Source organism: Eschrichtius robustus, chromosome 4 (assembly GCF_028021215.1).
Source record: "Eschrichtius robustus isolate mEscRob2 chromosome 4, mEscRob2.pri, whole genome shotgun sequence".
Classification (NCBI taxonomy): Eukaryota; Metazoa; Chordata; class Mammalia; order Artiodactyla; family Eschrichtiidae; genus Eschrichtius; species Eschrichtius robustus.
In genome coordinates, this window is record NC_090827.1 from 111,254,730 (window position 1) to 111,272,116 (window position 17,387).

Sequence of the window (17,387 nt, forward strand, 5' to 3'; positions counted from 1 at the left end):
GGTGCGAGCCGGCGCCCAGTCGGCCCTCAGGCCCTGGGGGTCGCGTGAGTCAAACGCCCGCCTGCCCTGGACTCCAGACCCAGGACCTGCGCGCACAGCCCGCCGCCCGCCTCCGCTTCCCACACAGCCCGGCCTTGCGAGGGCGCCCGCACTCGGAGGCGGCTGGAACTGGCCCCTCGCGGTCCCCGTAGCCGGACCTTCGTTGCTATTGTCACCGCCTTTTCCTCCCTTCCCCCGGTTCCCTTTCACTTCCGGGGTTGCCCTGGATCCGCTGGTTCCGTAACAACATCCCGTTGGCTTACTTCAGGCGGCGAGACCGGTGCAGCCGTCGCCTCCCAGGAGCGCCGCCCGCCCGGGCCCGCGCCCTCCCCAGCCCAGGCCGCCATGGCCACCAACCCGCAGCCGCAGCCGCCTCCTCCCGCGCCGCCGCCTCCCCCGCCGCAGCCGCAGCCGCCGCCGCCGCCGCCCGGCCCCGGGGCTGGCCCGGGCACGGGCGGGGCGGGCGGCGCGGGGGCCGGCGCCGGGGACCCGCAGCTCGTGGCCATGATCGTGAACCACCTCAAAAGTCAAGGGCTCTTCGACCAGTTCCGCAGGGACTGCCTGGCCGACGTGGACACCAAGGTTCGGGGCGCGCGGCGCTGCGGGCGTGCGGGGACAGGGGAGGACCCGCGGGCCGCCTTGATGGGCAGTCTCCCACATCCGTCGATGGGCCGGCGGCGCCTTGGCTTCCCCAGTCGGGGCCCCTCTGAGGCGCATCTCCTGCCGAGCTCCCTGTGCAGCCGCTTCCTCTCTGAGCTGCCGCTTTGTGCCCGGCACTGTGCAAGGCACGCTGTGTTCATTCATTCGCTTAGCCTTTCGTTCGCTTAACAGACTAGCGTTAAGCACCTCCAACGTGCCAGGCACTGCTTACATGCTGGAAATGTAGAGGTGAGCAAGACGGAGTCACTGTTCTTTTGGAGACTCTTTTGGAAACATTAACGTTAACTGTGCTTTCATCTCTGATTTCCCCCCCCCCCCCGCCACCACCACGTTTACTTTGTATCCAAGTTATTTTTGCCTTTTCTCGAAGATTTCTGGTAAGGATCATATCTTTGTTCTTTGCAGAAATTACTAAGTGGTAATGAATCAAATTATTTGCAGTGTGCATTGCTGGACTTTGTGAGGGGTGCAGGGGTGAAGAGGCAGAGCTGGGGAGATCAGGACTTTTGTTTCTACCGATGACTGATGTAGGTAGCTTAGGCCAAGTCACTTCTCTAAAGTGAGAAGGGAGGTGGGGTGAGGGGTGAGGAGCAGAGAAAACTGAGTAAAGGATGGAGGAGAGGGGGCAGCAGATACTGAAGTGGAAGAAGGACTGGACAAAAGAGTGAGTTCGGAAGAGTAAGTGGTAGAGGAGAAAGGTCAGCACAGTGGTTCCCTGTACAAAAAGAGTTAGGGGCTAGGAAGGGGAAGGGATTTTGTACCAAATGTCAAAGTGAAAGGAGCATTAGCAGGAACGGGTAAACTTAGCTGGTTCTGCAAGGGATGAGTAGAGGACACCAGTGAGATGGATGGAAACCCAGCAGAGTCTGGAAACAAGTGAAGCAGAAAGCTTCTGTTGGAAACAATTGTTTTCTTTTTTTTTTCTTAGGTCTGGTTTGGTTCCCTGGTTTTAGAGTTTTGATGGGGTGAGGGTTTTCTCGTAGTGTGTTCAGCTGTTCTAAAGAACCCCGTTTCTTTGAGAAAAGTGCTTTGTGGTGAACTGCGCACAATTCCTTTATCTTCTCTGGGAAGACCTTCCTGCCATGTGGGAACATCTTCCCTTTTAAAAACTCTGGCCCACCTTGTAGACCAGAAATAGAATGTGCCTTTTTTGAGTTGTCAGAGTTTCTGCACCACAGAAAATTCAGTTTACTTGGGGATATTTATCTATGTAGGAAGTACTGATATGTAGTTTTCTCACTTTTAGAGAATATGCACAACCACCTTTTTGAAAATAATGCCTATTGCCTCTTTCTTCCTTCCTTCCTCCCTCCCTCCCTCCCTTCTTCCCTTCCTTCCTTTCAAAGGACATGGCCAAGTAAATGTTACCCAACTAAATAAAGCTGGTTATTTGTATCCGGCAAGTAGAAATTTCACTTTGCTGTTCTCAGAAACCTACAAATCTGTGTGTTATTGTGTATGCAGATTGAAAATTTAATATGCTGATGGTGGGGGCGAGGGGGCTGCAATGTCTAAGGCTCAACTTTTTCTTCTTCCCCATCCCCACTGAGTGTTATTGTTGTATCTGTAATATCCCTGCCAGATCCTCTCAAAGTGGAGTCTTAAAACATTTCTTGGGCGGGAAGGAGGGAAGCGCAGTGCTTTCTTTGACAATCTAATCAAACTAAGGAAAATGCACATGTTCACATTAACGTGCAGCCATAAGATCCACCTAATGCTGAGGCTCCTCTGCTGTAGACTACCAGTTCCCAGACCCCTGGAGCAAGCTGAGAGGTTACAAAGCCATTCTGACCCCTTTGCACTGAGTAGAGCATGAGGAGGGAAAATCATGAGAGGCCCATCTTTTGGTCCCAGGCAGGGAGCTCACTGACCAAGTAAATATGGCATCTTTCACCCCAGGTGGTAAAGGCCAATTTTTGGATACTTTCTCAGTTATAAATGGCTCCTGGTCACTATGATTATTGTCTATTTCTTTTTAGATTCAAAAGGAAAATCAAAGACAGAAGTATATAAGTTTATTCACCCAACAAATACTTATTATGTACCAGGCATTGTTTTAGGTGCCAGGGATATAGCAGTGAACAAAAAGTCCCTGCTTATATGGAGCTTGAATCCTGGCAGAGAAAAACAGACAATAAATAATATGTGAGAGGTTCTATGGAAGAAAGAAAGCAGGATGAGGGTGGAAAGGATTGCTGATGTGTTTTGAGTAAGTTGTTCAGGGTAGATTTCAATGAGATGACATTTGAGCCATAACTGAAGGAGCTGTCCAGCTATCAGGGCTGAGGGTTCCAGGTGGAGACCACAGCAAGTGCGGAAGGCCTAAGGCAGAACCTGCTGCGGGAGAAAGTGACAGGAGGTGAGGTAGAATTGCCCCTCCCTTCACAGATCTGTCAGGCCTTGGAAGCCTTTGTAAGAGTTTGGAGCTTACTGGAGCTGAGGAGCCACTGGCAGAAGTTGGGCAGAAGAAGGACATGATCTGACTTTCATTTTAGATAGCTTGACCTCGTATAATTATTAACAGTGTCCCCTTTGCACCCAGTCATGATCTGGTTTGGACAATAAATTATATGGTTACCCTAATTTTAGAAGATTGGCACTAGCTGCACTGTGGAAAACAGACTTCAGACGAGCAAGGGTAACGCAGGGAGGTCAGCAACAATAATCTAGAAAGGAGATGAGAATGCTCTGGACCAGAGTGGTAGCAGTGAAGCAGGAGGGAAGTGGTCAGGTTCTGGCTGTTTTTTGATGCTAATGCTGAAAGGATTTGCTGATGGTTCTGGAAGAGGGGTGGAAGAGAAAGGGAGGAAGCAAGGAGGACATCAAGGCTTTTGACCCGGAGCGCTGGAGAAGGAAGAAGAGATAGATAGCTATTCCCAGAAGCGTAATGGAATATAAAATATTTCTCTAGTCACTAGGCTTTTTACCTAAAGTAGAACTTAGAAACCAGGAGAATTACCTGTTGTAGTTCAAATTGAAGCTTGTTTTATGGGGCAACTAGAGAGCTAAATTTGTTGTGATGTTCGAGCCTAACTGTTTCTGAGATTTGGGAATACTGCGAAGAAGAATTATGTTTTAGAATCATTGGGGAGAAAATTAATTTTCATTCACATTGGTTTTGGATAAATGGAGAAGAACATGAAAAATGATCATGAGACCGTTTTTGGTAGGATTGAACATAGGTATTAGCAAAAGTCTGGAAATTGGAAGAGATGAAGGGGTGTCACAAAGGGATAAAATCTTTATCATCTGTGTTACCTAGATAGTTACCCAGTCATCTCACCTGACAACTACTTTTCAGTTGCTTATCTGCCTAGCAGTGTGAAAAGGTGTGTGGAAACAAAGATTGAAAGAGTGGGAGGAGCAGGCTTACATTTCAGTAGGGAGATAAATATTCCCCCTCTCCCCAAAAATGCAGTACAACACAAGAATTCCTTGAATGACAGTATGTATAGGAGACAGTTGGTACGTGGGAGAAGGGCCTCAGAAGCCTACCTTGGGTGTCAGGATGACTTCACAGATTTGGGTGAACTCCAAAAGCGAGAAGTTTGCCAAATGGACAGGGAGAAAGAATGGTAGGTGCACAAGATTGAAGGCATGAGAACTTACCACTAGAGAATAAGCTTTGAAGGGTAAGGGAGCAAATAGCAGAAGACGAGGCTGTACAGTTTTGCTTAAAATCATTCGGAACACGCAAACTCATCTACGTTAAGAGCCACGTAAAAGAAAGGTATAAACAGCATGAGATGCGGGGGACAGCTTGGAGGAACGAAGCATGCAGTCCTGACTGAGTGGTCAAACATTCCTTCTAGGCAGCATCCTTTTAAGATGAGACGACATAGTATGTGTCCTTTCTCCTGCTTCCCTTATGTCAGGAGTGCTCAGCGCTAGCACAGCTGACACTTTGGGCTGGATAGTTCTTTGTTGTGGGGGTCTGTCCTGTGCACTGTAGGATATTCAGCAGCATCCCTGCCCTCGGCACACCAGATGCCAGAAGCAACTCCCCTCAGCTGTGAGAATCAAAAATGTCTCCGGACGTTGCCAGATGTCCCCCCCCCACCACCCCGGGGGGGGGGGAGGGGAGCAACAATTGCTTCCAGTTACGAACTGGTGACCTACATCAAATTTAATGCCTAGCTCCAGTGATTGCCACTTCATAATTTCTCTTGAATCCATGTCTTTCAGCCCGTTTTTGCCACCCCAGTACAGACCTTTATTATTCTAGTCATTGCATCGTTTCCTGAGTATATTTTGTGTCTGTTTACTCTTTCACCGTAGGAAGATTAAAAGCTTTATCAGAAAGCTCTTAATTTATCAGAAAGTTTTCATCAGAAAGCTCAGCTATCACATATCACTCTGCTCATATGTGTTGTGGGTTCCTGTTCTCTATCCCATAATTCCAGACTTCGTATACAGGTCCCCAAATCCTTCCAGGCCCTGGCCCCAAGCTCTGTCTCCAACTTCATTTCTCTGCTTTTTTGTAGTCTCTTTTCTATCCAAATTGGATTTAACAATGTGGGGGGCTCCCTAATGCTGCTGACCCCACGTTTTCTCATCCACTTGCTCTTATATTGTTGGGTGTACCTGCAAGGCCTGCCTTTCGTAGTCCCAGCTGCATTGTGAAACTCAGGTGCCGCGTTCTCAATGAAGGCTTTCTTTCTCTGCTCCTCTCCCTTTCTTTGCTCCAAATCATCTAACAGTAACACTTATTGGTTTCTTATTTTCTAGTCCCTTGTCTGTAAATAGGAGGTATGTCTGTCTTCTTTGTATTCCTCATCTCCAAACATATTGTCTTAGACAAAATAAATGGTATTTGAATGACTCTGAAATTATCCTGAAGCAGGATTGTCATAAACTGTGAAACTTTGTTGCCACATTGACACTGTAATCTAAGAAATGTTTAACATTGTTAAAGATACTCAAATTCCTGAGACTATCGATATTGTGTAGCAGCAGCAGCGGAGATATTTAACATTTATGTCTTTTTTCTTCTTTCTTTCTAGCCTGCCTATCAGAATCTGAGACAACGTGTTGACAACTTTGTTGCAAACCACTTAGCAACTCATACGTGGAGTCCGCACCTCAATAAGAACCAGCTAAGAAACAATATTCGACAGCAAGTGCTCAAGTAAGCCTCAGAATTGCAGAGTTTCTACAAGGGCTTGCGAATGTCACCATATACTTTGCCTGAAAGCAGAGACATTGTGCAGAAGTTTGTTCACCTGGTGATAATTTTGTCAAGTTTGGTGTGACTACTTTATATTATGATACAGTGTGATTTTAGAGTAGGCTCTAATCACTTCACATTTCCCCCATAAATTTAACAGTCTGATTTCTCCTGTAGACCTTTGGAAATATTGAGGGAAGGAAATGACAATGTGACTTCAAAAAAAAAAAAAAAAACCCTCTAGATATGATATGAATAGATGGTTAATGCCAGATTGGTAAATATATCCTATACAGTTACATTCACAATTATTCTCTTGGCCCTAAAAGAGCAGGCTTTATTATTCCTGATTTACAAATAAAGACATTAAAGGTCACTGAAATTAAAACATTTTTCCCTGATTTGAGGCTGTGTCTTCTGTGTTCTAATATTGCCCCTCGCTTTTTCTTTTTTCTTTTTTCTTGCATTTTACTGTGATTTTACCTGTGCTTTTTAATGATGACATATCCAAAAAAGGTGGGAGAAGTGCATTTAGACATGTCGGAGTCATTTTTTGGTAAACATAAAGAGTGAGAAAAGCTGGAATGTTTAGAGGGACCTAAAAAATCATATTTATTCCTCCAAAAGCAGATTAACAATATTATCTTGTTCTTGAATATAAGTATTTGCCAAGACAAGAAGACTTGGACCCTCTATCCCTGCTTCACACCCCAAAAAAGTGACTACATTGTTTAAAAACTGCCTTAGTCTCCCTGCCTTGACAAATACTTACGAAATGTGGCTTTTAAACAGTTAAACAAATGTTTTTACAGCTGTTACCTCTTTTATTTATTTATTTATTTTATTTATTTATTCTTGGCTGTGTTGGGTCTTTGTTGCTGCGCTTGGGCTTTCTCTAGTTGCGGCAAGAGGGGGTTACTCTTCCTTGCGATGCGCGGGCTTCTCATTGCAATGGCTTCTCTTGTTGCAGAGCACGGGCTTTAGGTACACGGACTTCAGTAGTTGTGGCACACGTGCCCAGCTGCTCCGCAGCATGTGAGACCCTCCCAGACCAGGATTCAAATCCATGTCCCCTGCATTGGCAGGTGGACTCTTAACCACTGCGCCACCAGGGAAGTCCCTACAGCTGTTACCTCTTAATTCCCTCTTGTCCCTCAGGAACCTTGCAAACCTACCTAGTGTGCTACTCCATTGATAGTTCCACCCGCAGGAAGCCCCACAAATAAAACTTTACACTCTGACTCAAAGACCCATTTAGCCACAGGTAATACTAGATACTAGGAGCCTGGGGGCTCAGACTCTGTGTCCTAGTAAATAAGAGAAGAGGGAAATTTGACAATAGCTTTGTTGTCTGCATTTTAAAGGATGTTCAGGAACCTGTAAAAGAGTCCAGGTAAGATGAAAGATTCAATTAGAGGGCTGCATAATAATACCTTTTGGGAAAAAGTCAAAGCCTTTCCTGTTGTGTGGCAGGCCTGGGGGGGTTACTCATTTCCAGACCTTCAGGAGAACAATAACCAAAATAGTAGGGGGGTGGGAGGCTAAGGGTGGGATGGGGGAGGGAAGCTTACTGACACTGTCCACACTTGCAGAGCACTGTCACGCAACAATTTGCATATCTGCTTCCCTCTCACAAAGGATGACATTGCTTTAAAAGCGGAAGGGGAGAGTCTTGGATTCTTTTTTTTTTTTTTTCCATATATTGAGAGACTAAATGGAAGGCAAATTTCCTGGAATTTACTCCTTAGCATACAGAACCTATAAAGTAGTGAAACAGTCATTTATTCTGTTCTTCAAAGGGAACTAAACTCAATCGTGCCCATGTAAAATCAAGCACTTAAAATTGTTGTACCAATATAAGGCATTGTTTTCACAGAATCTTGTTTGGTGAGGGATTGCTGGGCACATCAGCAGAGGGTTCTTGTGACTGTCAGCAATTAACACTACAGCAGTCCACCTATGGGTGACGAGGACTCTCCTCTAGAGACATTTTAGAACAGGGGAAATAGCTGTCTCTTGGGTAGTATGGGCATTGCTCTTACTGTGATATCTGTATATTTTCTTCTAGCTCTGTTATATTTATTTTTCATAGAACTGTTCTCTTATTTAAATTCCATTAGTAAATTTATGTCTCTTAAATAACATGTTAAAGTTTCTTCAAAGAAAAAGACTAGTTGTGTCTAACTAATGGTATAAGGATGGACTATCACCTATAAATACAATTTCAGGCAGTTTTTCTTACATATACTTTGAGAAATACTCAGTTGACTCTGTTAGATTGAACCATCTACAATTGCCATTTTTGTAGGACAGAACAGTCTAATATCAGCAAGTTTTGGATGGTTCAGCTTAATAGCCAATCTGCCAACTCAGTAGATGGAAAAAAGTTTTATTTTATTCTATTTATGCATTCGTTTGTACAACAGAACCTAAAAATGCTAGGGAGCTCAGAAATAATGACCTTAACTGTACAGTGTTTAAAAGGAAGACAAGGAAGTAGCTTTAACCAAGACAGTGCCAGCTATTGGCATTTTGGCTTTGCCCTTGGACCTAGAAGTGTGACTTCTCCTCCCTCTGGTGAGGCAGCTCTGGCCACACCTCGATGAAGTGAGCCCACGAAGAGCAATGTGGTCGCTAGCACTGGCCTACGTTTTTGTTTTTGTTTTTCCTTTAACATCTGTATTGGAGTATAATTGCTTTACAATGTTGTGTTAGTTTCTGCTGTATAACAGAGTGAATCAGCTATATGCATACATTTTTAAGATCAGAGCTGACCTCTGAGTGAGAGTAGACGAAAGTACACAAGGGCCTAGAACATAAGCATCAGGGAAAGAGACTGAAGCAGTAATTTGGAGGTGGGTGGGTTTTATTTTTTATTTTGTGCATTTGTGCTTGTGCCTTAAATCAAAACGTTTTTCAGATTGCTTGTCATTGCTTCTTTTCCACCTGCTACATTTTAAAGATACCTCTAAGATGTAACAACAATGTTTTCAGGATTTTTTTTTTTTTTTTTTTTTTGTATCATATCTTAGAACTTTAGAAAGCAGGTTACCTACTTCGGGCAGTGTTGACTCATTTTTCTCTATGGCCCACATAAGTGGAATTATAGTATCCCAGGGCTGCGAGGTGCCTCAGGAAATGAAAATCACATCCATCCTGCACTCCAGACAGCGCTGCACTCAGAAATAGCATTGCAAAGTATAAGGAGAGACACCTCACCCACTATGCAGGGAGAGCCTGAGGCCTCGGAGCTGCAGAAGACCAGCAAGCACCACGCTCTCCCAACTCTATCCAGGGAACTGTGACTCCTCAAGTTCTTTGTTAGAAAGGAACAAGGTGGAAGTGTGTTTCTTCAGATAAATTCATGTCATCTTATTTTGCTCAGACAACTTTGTGATTTTCTGCACAGTTCAGACTTTACTGTCCCTTTTGCTCCTCTGTCTCTTATGTATGATATTTCTTTGTGCACTTTCTTCCCCTTCTCTTCTCTGGAAATCAAGCTTTCCTTAGGAAAGCTTTTGCAAATAATCTCAGACATAGCTAAAAATAATAATATCCTACTGTTTTCCTACAGTGTATGGTGTGTTCTAGTGCCTATCATGTTGTATTTTGTTTGTGTCTCTCTCTCCCACCAGAACAGGGACCAGGTCTGATTTGTAGTGGCCCAGTGGCTAGCATGGTGCCTGTTGTGTGGATGACACTTGGAACATAATTGTTGAATGAATACATCATTTAGTTTTTATAGCAAGAAGATAATAAAAAGAAGGCCAGAAATCTTAAATTTTATTTTTGTTCTTCTAAAGTTTTCTTTCTTTTTCTTTTCTTTTTTCCTTTTTTGTAAGTTTGGTAAAATTATACTTCGTGTATATTCTTCAGTTTTCCTGGAGGCTCTAATACTTACAAGAGGCTTACATTTTTCTGGTCAAAAAAAAAAAAGAGGTTGCAGAATCCATAGATTTATTTTATACCCAGAGCTCAGCTTTAATGATCCTTTATTCCTATCACTAAATGATCACTAAGGTCATTTAGTGAGATAAGCCATGGGCAGGATTGAGGTAAGATAAGCATCACCTACAAGCCTGGGCTTTAGGTAATGTGCTGTGTCTAGTTCTAAGGGTATTTTGTTTTGCTTTTGTTCTGTCTGCCTTAGTATTTCCACTGGTGACACAGTGGTGGGAAGTTTACATATTTTTTTGCAGTATGGTGTATTAAATGCCACTGTATTGTGAAACGTATTTTCTTTTGGGTATTCTTTCTGTATATTCCAAGTGAATGGATTGGAGGCAATTTAAGGTTGAACATATATGTAATAGATATGGCTTTACTTAAAAGTAATTAATGCAAATAATGTAGTATTATCTTTTTCACCTTTCTGTAAATTACCCTGTGTTTCAGATCAGGAATGTTGGAGTCTGGTATTGACAGAATTATTTCTCAGGTTGTGGATCCAAAGATTAACCACACATTCAGACCTCAGGTGGAGAAAGCTGTGCATGAGTTTTTGGCCACACTAAATCACAAAGAGGAAACAGGTGGCAGCACAGCCCCCGATGATGAGAAACCAGACTCTTCCATCGTTACACAAGGTGCTTTGCTTTTACTCTTGGTCAGTTCCATTGCTTTCCTTCTTGAACTGAGTATCAAGTTAGGGGTATTTAGTTCTTTAAAACATTTATCTATTTGGCTACTCTAGTGAAATTATATTTATTTTAATTATCACACAGATTCTTCAACTGGCATAACATTTTTTTTTAATGATAAGCATTTTAGTAATGTAGTGTGTGTGTGTGTGTGTGTGTGTGTGTTTCAATAGAGGGGATAATTAAAATAATTAGAAAACACATCCTTTTTCTGAGAACTAGACTAGTCTCACATTTGCTGGTGCCTTTCCTAATATACTGTATTACAGAGGTAGAGAATTTAGAATGTGTTAAATACTAGCACCAGTACCTGAAAGTCTAAAGGTGTATGTGTCATATGAAGATGACAGTGGCAAGTGGCCTTGATTCAGCAGAGCGGTTTACCTTCTGCATAAATTTATTCTAAAATATGTCTTTCCCTCGAAGGTGTCCCTGCCCCTGGGCCCAGTGCGAATGTGGCCAGTGATGCCATGTCAATCTTGGAAACCATCACTTCTCTTAACCAAGAAGCTAGTGCTGCCAGGGCTTCGACAGAAATGTCAAATGCAAAGACCAGTGAGAGAATATCCAAAAAACTCCCATCTCAGCCAAGCACTGAGACTACTGTTGAGAAAGAGAGAACTTCAGAGGACACGGCTGATAAAGAAAAATCTACACCTGACTCTGCAGGGGAAGGACAGGAAACAGTCCCTAAGTCTGAAGAATTTAGTGATCTCCCTTGTCCAGTTGAAGAAATTAAAAATCACATAAAAGAAAGTAATAGTTCAGTTCTGCTAAATAAGGATGTTCAACAAGAAAGCAGTGACCAAAAAAATAAATCAACAGACAAAGGTGAAAAGAAGCCAGACAGCAATGAAAAGGGAGAAAGAAAGAAAGAAAAGAAGGAAAAGACTGAAAAGAAATTTGATCACTCAAAAAGGAGTGAAGATGTCCAAAAAGTAAAAGATGAAAAACAAGCAAAGGATAAAGAAGTAGAATGTTCAAAACTTCCTTCAGAAAAAAACAATAATAAAGCTAAAACCAGCGAAGGGACCAAAGAAGGTAAAAACTTGGAAAAATCAACAACAGTTTAAAGAACAAATGAGTGTCCATTGGGGGCACATCAAATTTGCCTTCAAATTTTGATAAAATGTATTTGATACGTGTGTTTTAAAAGCCTGAAAACTCATATCCTCTTTGCTAAAAGATGAGCAATAAACATTTGTATATTTCTTTTCTATACTAATGTACCAATTCACAAAGTAAACGAACAGAGAAGTTCTAAACCTTATAATGTAACTCTTGTAATTTATTCATATACATTATTCCAAGCAACTTAATTCATAATCTTTAAAATATTAGATAGTACATACTTTCAGTTCCTTACTTAAAATTTCCTTTGTTTATATTATTCAGACCATGAATTATGAGTTTCATTAATTTTACAGGATAATAGTTTGCCTTTGTATTTTCTGCAAACAACTGTACCTTATTTGATATTAGTTACTAATGGTGAGAGATTATTTCTGAAGTTGAAGTTCTTTGACAGTATTTAAACCAGAAAATTTTAAATGTAATTTAGGAATTGGGTGCTGTGTGTATTCTTATATAACAAGATGATTTATTTTCTATTTTTTATTTTCTTCTTGAAGATTTCTCTGTGATAGATTCTGATGTGGATGGACTTACAGACATCACAGTTAGCTCTGTCCACACCAGTGACCTTTCATCTTTTGAAGAAGACACTGAGGAGGAAGTTGTAATGTCTGATAGCATGGAAGAAGGAGAGATTACATCAGATGGTAAAGCATTTTACTTAATAATGCCTTTGTGAAGCTTCCCATTGAGCAGTATTTGTATATTCAGACGGCTGTATCACGAAAGACAGTGTGGTATAGTGGCAAGAGCACGGGACTTTATAGTTGGAAGATTTGTCCCTGAGTCCCAGCCCCGAGGCTGTCTGTCTGAGCAAGCTAGGTAAGTTACTAAACCTCAGCAAGCCTTGGTTCTCTATCTCTTAACTCCATTCCCTAGGATTATTGTAAAAGATGAGATCTTGTACGAATATGCCATGTGTCAGTGGCACAGTCCACAAGACTGCCCTCATGTTTGACACCAGTTGCAAATTCGGAGTCCCCAAGACCACCTTTAGGTTTGGTAATCACTAGAAGGACTCACAGAGCTCATTGAAAGTTGTTAAACTCATAGTTACGGTTTATTACAGCTAAGGGACACAGATTAAAATCAGCCAAGGGAAGAGGCACATAGGCTATAGAGTCTGGCAAAGTTCAAACACAGAGCTTCCACTTGTCCTTTCTTTTTTTTTTTTAAATTTATTTTATTAAAGTATAGTTGATTTACAATGTTGGGTTAATTTCTACTGCACAGCAAAGTGATTCAGTTATACATACATATACATTCTTTTTCATATTGCTTTCTGTTATGGTTTATCACAGGATATTTTTTTTAACATTTTATTTTATATTGGAGTATAGTTGATTAACAATGTTGTGTTAGTTTCAGGTGTACAACAAAGTGATTCAGTTATACACGTATCTATTCTTTTCCAAATTCTTTTCCCAATTAGATTCTTAAAGAATATTGACCAGAGTTCCCTGTGCTATACAGTAGGTCCTTGTTGGTTATCCATTTTAAATATAGCTGTGTGTACATGGAAATCCCAAACTCCCTAACTATCCCTCCCCCCCATTCTTCCCCCCCTGGTAAGCATAAGTTCGTTCTCTAAGTCTGAAAGTCTGTTTCTGTTTTGTAAATAAGTTCATTTGTATCATTTTTTTTTTTAGATTCTGCATATAAGCGATATCATGCTATATTTCTCTTTCTCTGTCTGACTTAACTTCACTCAGTATGACAATCTCTAGGTCCATCCATGTTGCTGCAAATGGCATTATTTCATTCTATTTAATGGCTGAGTAATAATCCATTGTATATATGTACCACATCTTCTTTATCCATTCTTCTGTCAGTGGACATTTAGTTTGCTTCCATGTCTCGGCTATTGTAAACAACGTTGCAATGAACGTTGGGGTGAATTTATCCTTCCAGACCATGTTTTTGTACAGGTATATGCCCAGGAGTGGGATTGCAGGATCATATGCCAGCTCTGTTTTTAGTTTCTTAGGGAACCTCCATACTGTTCTCCATAGTGGCTGCATCAGTTTATATTCCCACCAGCAGTGTAGGAGGGTTCCCTTCTCTCCACACCCTCTCCAGCATTTATTGTTTGTGGATTTTTTGATGATGGCCTGGTGGTGTGAGGTAATATCTCATTGTAGTTTTGATTTGCATTTCTCTAATAATTAGTGATGTTGAATATCTTTTCATGTGCCTCTTGGCCATCTGTATGTCTTCTTTGGAGAAATATCTATTTAAGTCTTCTGCCCATTTGTCGATTGGGTTGTTTGTTTTGATGATATTAGGCCACATGAGCTGATTATAAATTTTGGAGACAGATCCCTTGTCACTCACATCATTTGAAAATATTTTCTCCCAATCTCTGATTGTCTTTTCATTTTGTTTGTGGTTTCCTTTGCTGTGCAAAAGCTCTTAAATTTAATTAGGTCCCATTTATTTATTTTTGTTTTTATTTCCTTTACTCTGGAAGATGGATTGAAAAAGATATTACTGAAATTTATGTCAGAGAGTGTTCTGCCTATGTTTTCCTCTAAGAGTTTTGCAGTGTATGGTCTCACATTAAGGTCTTTAACCCATTCTGAGTTTATTTTTGTGTATGGTGTTAAAAGACTGTTATAATTTCATTTTTTTACATGTAGCTGTCCAGTTTTCCCAGCACCATTTATTGAAGAGACTGTCCTTCCTCCACTGTGTAGTCTTGCCTCTTTTGTTGTAGATTAATTGACCACAGGTGCATGGGTTTATCTCGGGGCTTTCTATCCTGTTCCATTGATCTATAGTTCTATTTTTGTGTCAGTACCATACTGTTCTGATGACTAGAGCTTTGTAATATAGTTTGAAGTCAGGGTGCCTGATTCTTCCAGCTCCGATTTTCTTTCTCAAGATTGCTTTGGCATTTCGGGGTCTCTTTTGTCTCCATACATATTTTAAGAGTGTTTGTTTTAGTTCTGTGAAAAATGCTATTGGTAATTTGATAGGGATTGCGTTGAATCTGTAGATTGCCTTGAGTAGTATAGTCATTTTGACAATATTGATTCTCCCAATCCAAGAATGTGGTATATCTTTCCATCTGTTTGTGTCATCTTTGATTTCTTTCATCAGCGTCTTATAGTTTTTGGAGTACAGGTCTTTTGTCTCCTTAAGTAGGTTTATTTCTACACATATTATTCTTTTTGATGCGATGTTAAGTGGGATTGTTTCTTGAATTTCTCTTTCTGACCTTTTGTTGTTAGTGTATAGAAATGCAAGAGATTGCTGTGTATTAATTTTGTAACCTGCGACTTTACAAAATTCATTGATGAACTCTAGTAGTTTTCTGGTAGCGTCTTTAGGATTTTATACATATAGTATCATATCATCTGCAGACAGTCAGTTCAACTTCTTCTTTTCCAGTTTGGATTCCTTTTACTTATTTTCTGATTGCCATTGCTAGGACTTCCGAAACTATGTTGAATAAAAGTGGCGAAAGCGGACATCCTTGTCTTGTTCCTGATCTTAGAGGAAATGCTTTTAGCTTTTCACCGCTAAGTATGATGTTAACTGTAGGTTTATGTATATGGCTTTTATTATGTTGAGGTATGTTCCATCTGTGCCCACTTTCTGGAGAGTTTTTTTTATCATAAATGGGTGTTGGATTTTGTCAAAAGCTTCTTCTGCATCTATTAAGATGATCATATGGTTTTTACTCTTCAATTTGTTCTTGTATCACATTGATTGATTTGCGGATATTAAAAAATCCTTGTAACCCTGGGATGAATCCTACTTGATCATGGTGTATGATCCTTTTAATATACTGTTAGATTCAAGATTGCTAGTATTTTGAGGATTTTTACATCTATGTTCATCAGTGATATTGGCCTGTAATTTTCTTTTTTTGTGATATCTTTGTCTGGTTTTGGTATCAGGGTGATGGTGGCCTCATACAATGAGTTTGGGCGTTTTCCTCCATCTGCAATTTTTTGGAACAATTTCAGAAAGATAGGTGTTAACTCTTTTGTAAATGTTTCATAGAATTCACCTGTGAAGCCATTTGGTCTTGGACTTTTGTTTGTTGGGAGTTTTTTAATCACAGTTTCAATTTGAGTACTTGTGATCAGTCTGTTCATATTTTCTATTTCTTCCTGGTCAGTCTTGGGAGATTGTACCTTTCTAGGAATTTGTCCATTTCTTCCAGATTGTCCGTTTTATTGGCATACAGTTGCTTGAAGTAGTCTCTTAGGATGCTTTGTATTTCTGTGGTGTCTGTTGTAACTTCTTGTTCATTTCTAATTTTATTGATTTGAGTCCTCTTCCTCTTTTTCTTGATGATTCTGGCTAATGGTTTATCAATTTTGTTTATCTTCTCAAAGAACCAGCTTTCAGTTTCATTGATCTTTGCTATTGTTTTCTTCATCTCTATTTCATTTATTTCTGCTCTGGTCTTTATAATTTCTTTCCTTCTACTGACTTTAGGTTTTGCTTGTTCTTCTTTCTCTAGTTGCTTTAGGTGTAAGGTTAGGTTGTTTATTTGAGATTTTTCTTTTTTCCTGAGGTAATACTGTATTGCTATAAACTTCCCTCTTAGAACTGCTTTTGCTGCATCCCATAGGTTTTGGATCTTTGCTATCATTTTCATTTGTCTCTAGGTATTTTTTGATTTCCTCTTTGATTTCTTCAGTGATCCATTGGTTGTTTAGTAGCATGTTTTGTAGCCTCTACATGTTTATGGTTTTTTACAGTTTTTCTTTCTTTTAGTTTATTTCTAATATCATAGCATTGTGGTTGGAAAAGATGCTTGATATGATTTCAGTTTTCTTAAATTTACCAAGGCTCTCTTTGGGGCCCAGCATGTGGTCAATCCTGGAGAATGTTCCATGTGCGCATGAGAAGAATGTGAATCCTGCTGATTTTAGATGGAATGCTCTATAAATATCAATTAAGTCCCTCTGGTCTAATGTGTCATTTAAGGTCTGTGTTTCCTTATTAATCTTCTGTCTGGATGATCTGTGCATTGCTGAGAGTGGGGTGTTAAAGTCCCCAGCTATTATTGTGTTACTGTCGATTTCTCCCTTTATGGCTGTTAGTATTTGCCTTATATATTGATGTGCTCCTATGTTAGGTGCATATATATTTATAATTGTTATATCTTCTTCTTGGATTGATCCCTTTATCATTATGTAGTGTCCTTCTTGGCTCTTATAACAGTCTTTATTTTAAAGTCTATTTTGTCTGATATGAGTATTTCTACTCCAGCATTCTTTTGATCTCTATTTGTGTGGAATACCTTTTTCCATCCCCTCACTTTCAGTCTATGTCCCTAGGACTGAAGTGGGTCTGTTATAGACAGCATATATACAGGTCTTGTTTTTGTATTTATTCAGCCAGTCTATGTCTTTCGATTGGAGCACTTAATCCATTTACATTTAAGGTAATTATCAATGTGTAAGTTCCTATTGCCATTTTCTTAATTGTTTGGGGTTTGTTTTTGTAGGTCTTTTTTCTTCCCTTCCTCTGTGGTTTGATGACCATTCTTAGTGTTGTGTTCAGGTTGCTTTTTCTGTGTGTGTGTGTGTGTGTGTGTGTGTGTGTGTGTGTGTAGTAGTTTTTGGGTTTACTGTTCCCATGCAGTTTTGATATAGCAGTCTATGTATGTACAAGATTGTTTTAAGTTGCTGGTGTCTTCCCCGCCTAGAGAAGTTCCTTTAGCATTTGTTGCAAAGCTGGTCTGGTGGTGCTGAACTCTCTTAGCTTTTGCTTGTCTGTGAAGC

General features: G+C 40.6%; 1 protein-coding gene across 2 annotated transcripts in view; it reads left to right on the forward strand.

Annotated features, from left to right (window-relative positions):
* Positions 1–264: 264 nt before the first annotated feature.
* Positions 265–17,387, forward strand: part of BOD1L1 (biorientation of chromosomes in cell division 1 like 1) — a 54,825-nt gene continuing 37,702 nt past the window's right edge. For both annotated transcript variants that reach the window (XM_068543222.1, XM_068543221.1), the window contains exons 1-5: positions 265–621; positions 5,703–5,827; positions 10,262–10,452; positions 10,933–11,547; positions 12,138–12,287. In XM_068543222.1, the coding sequence (XP_068399323.1) occupies positions 385–621; positions 5,703–5,827; positions 10,262–10,452; positions 10,933–11,547; positions 12,138–12,287 (1,318 nt within the window). In that variant the 5' untranslated portion in view covers positions 265–384. The remainder of the gene's footprint in view (positions 622–5,702; positions 5,828–10,261; positions 10,453–10,932; positions 11,548–12,137; positions 12,288–17,387) is intronic.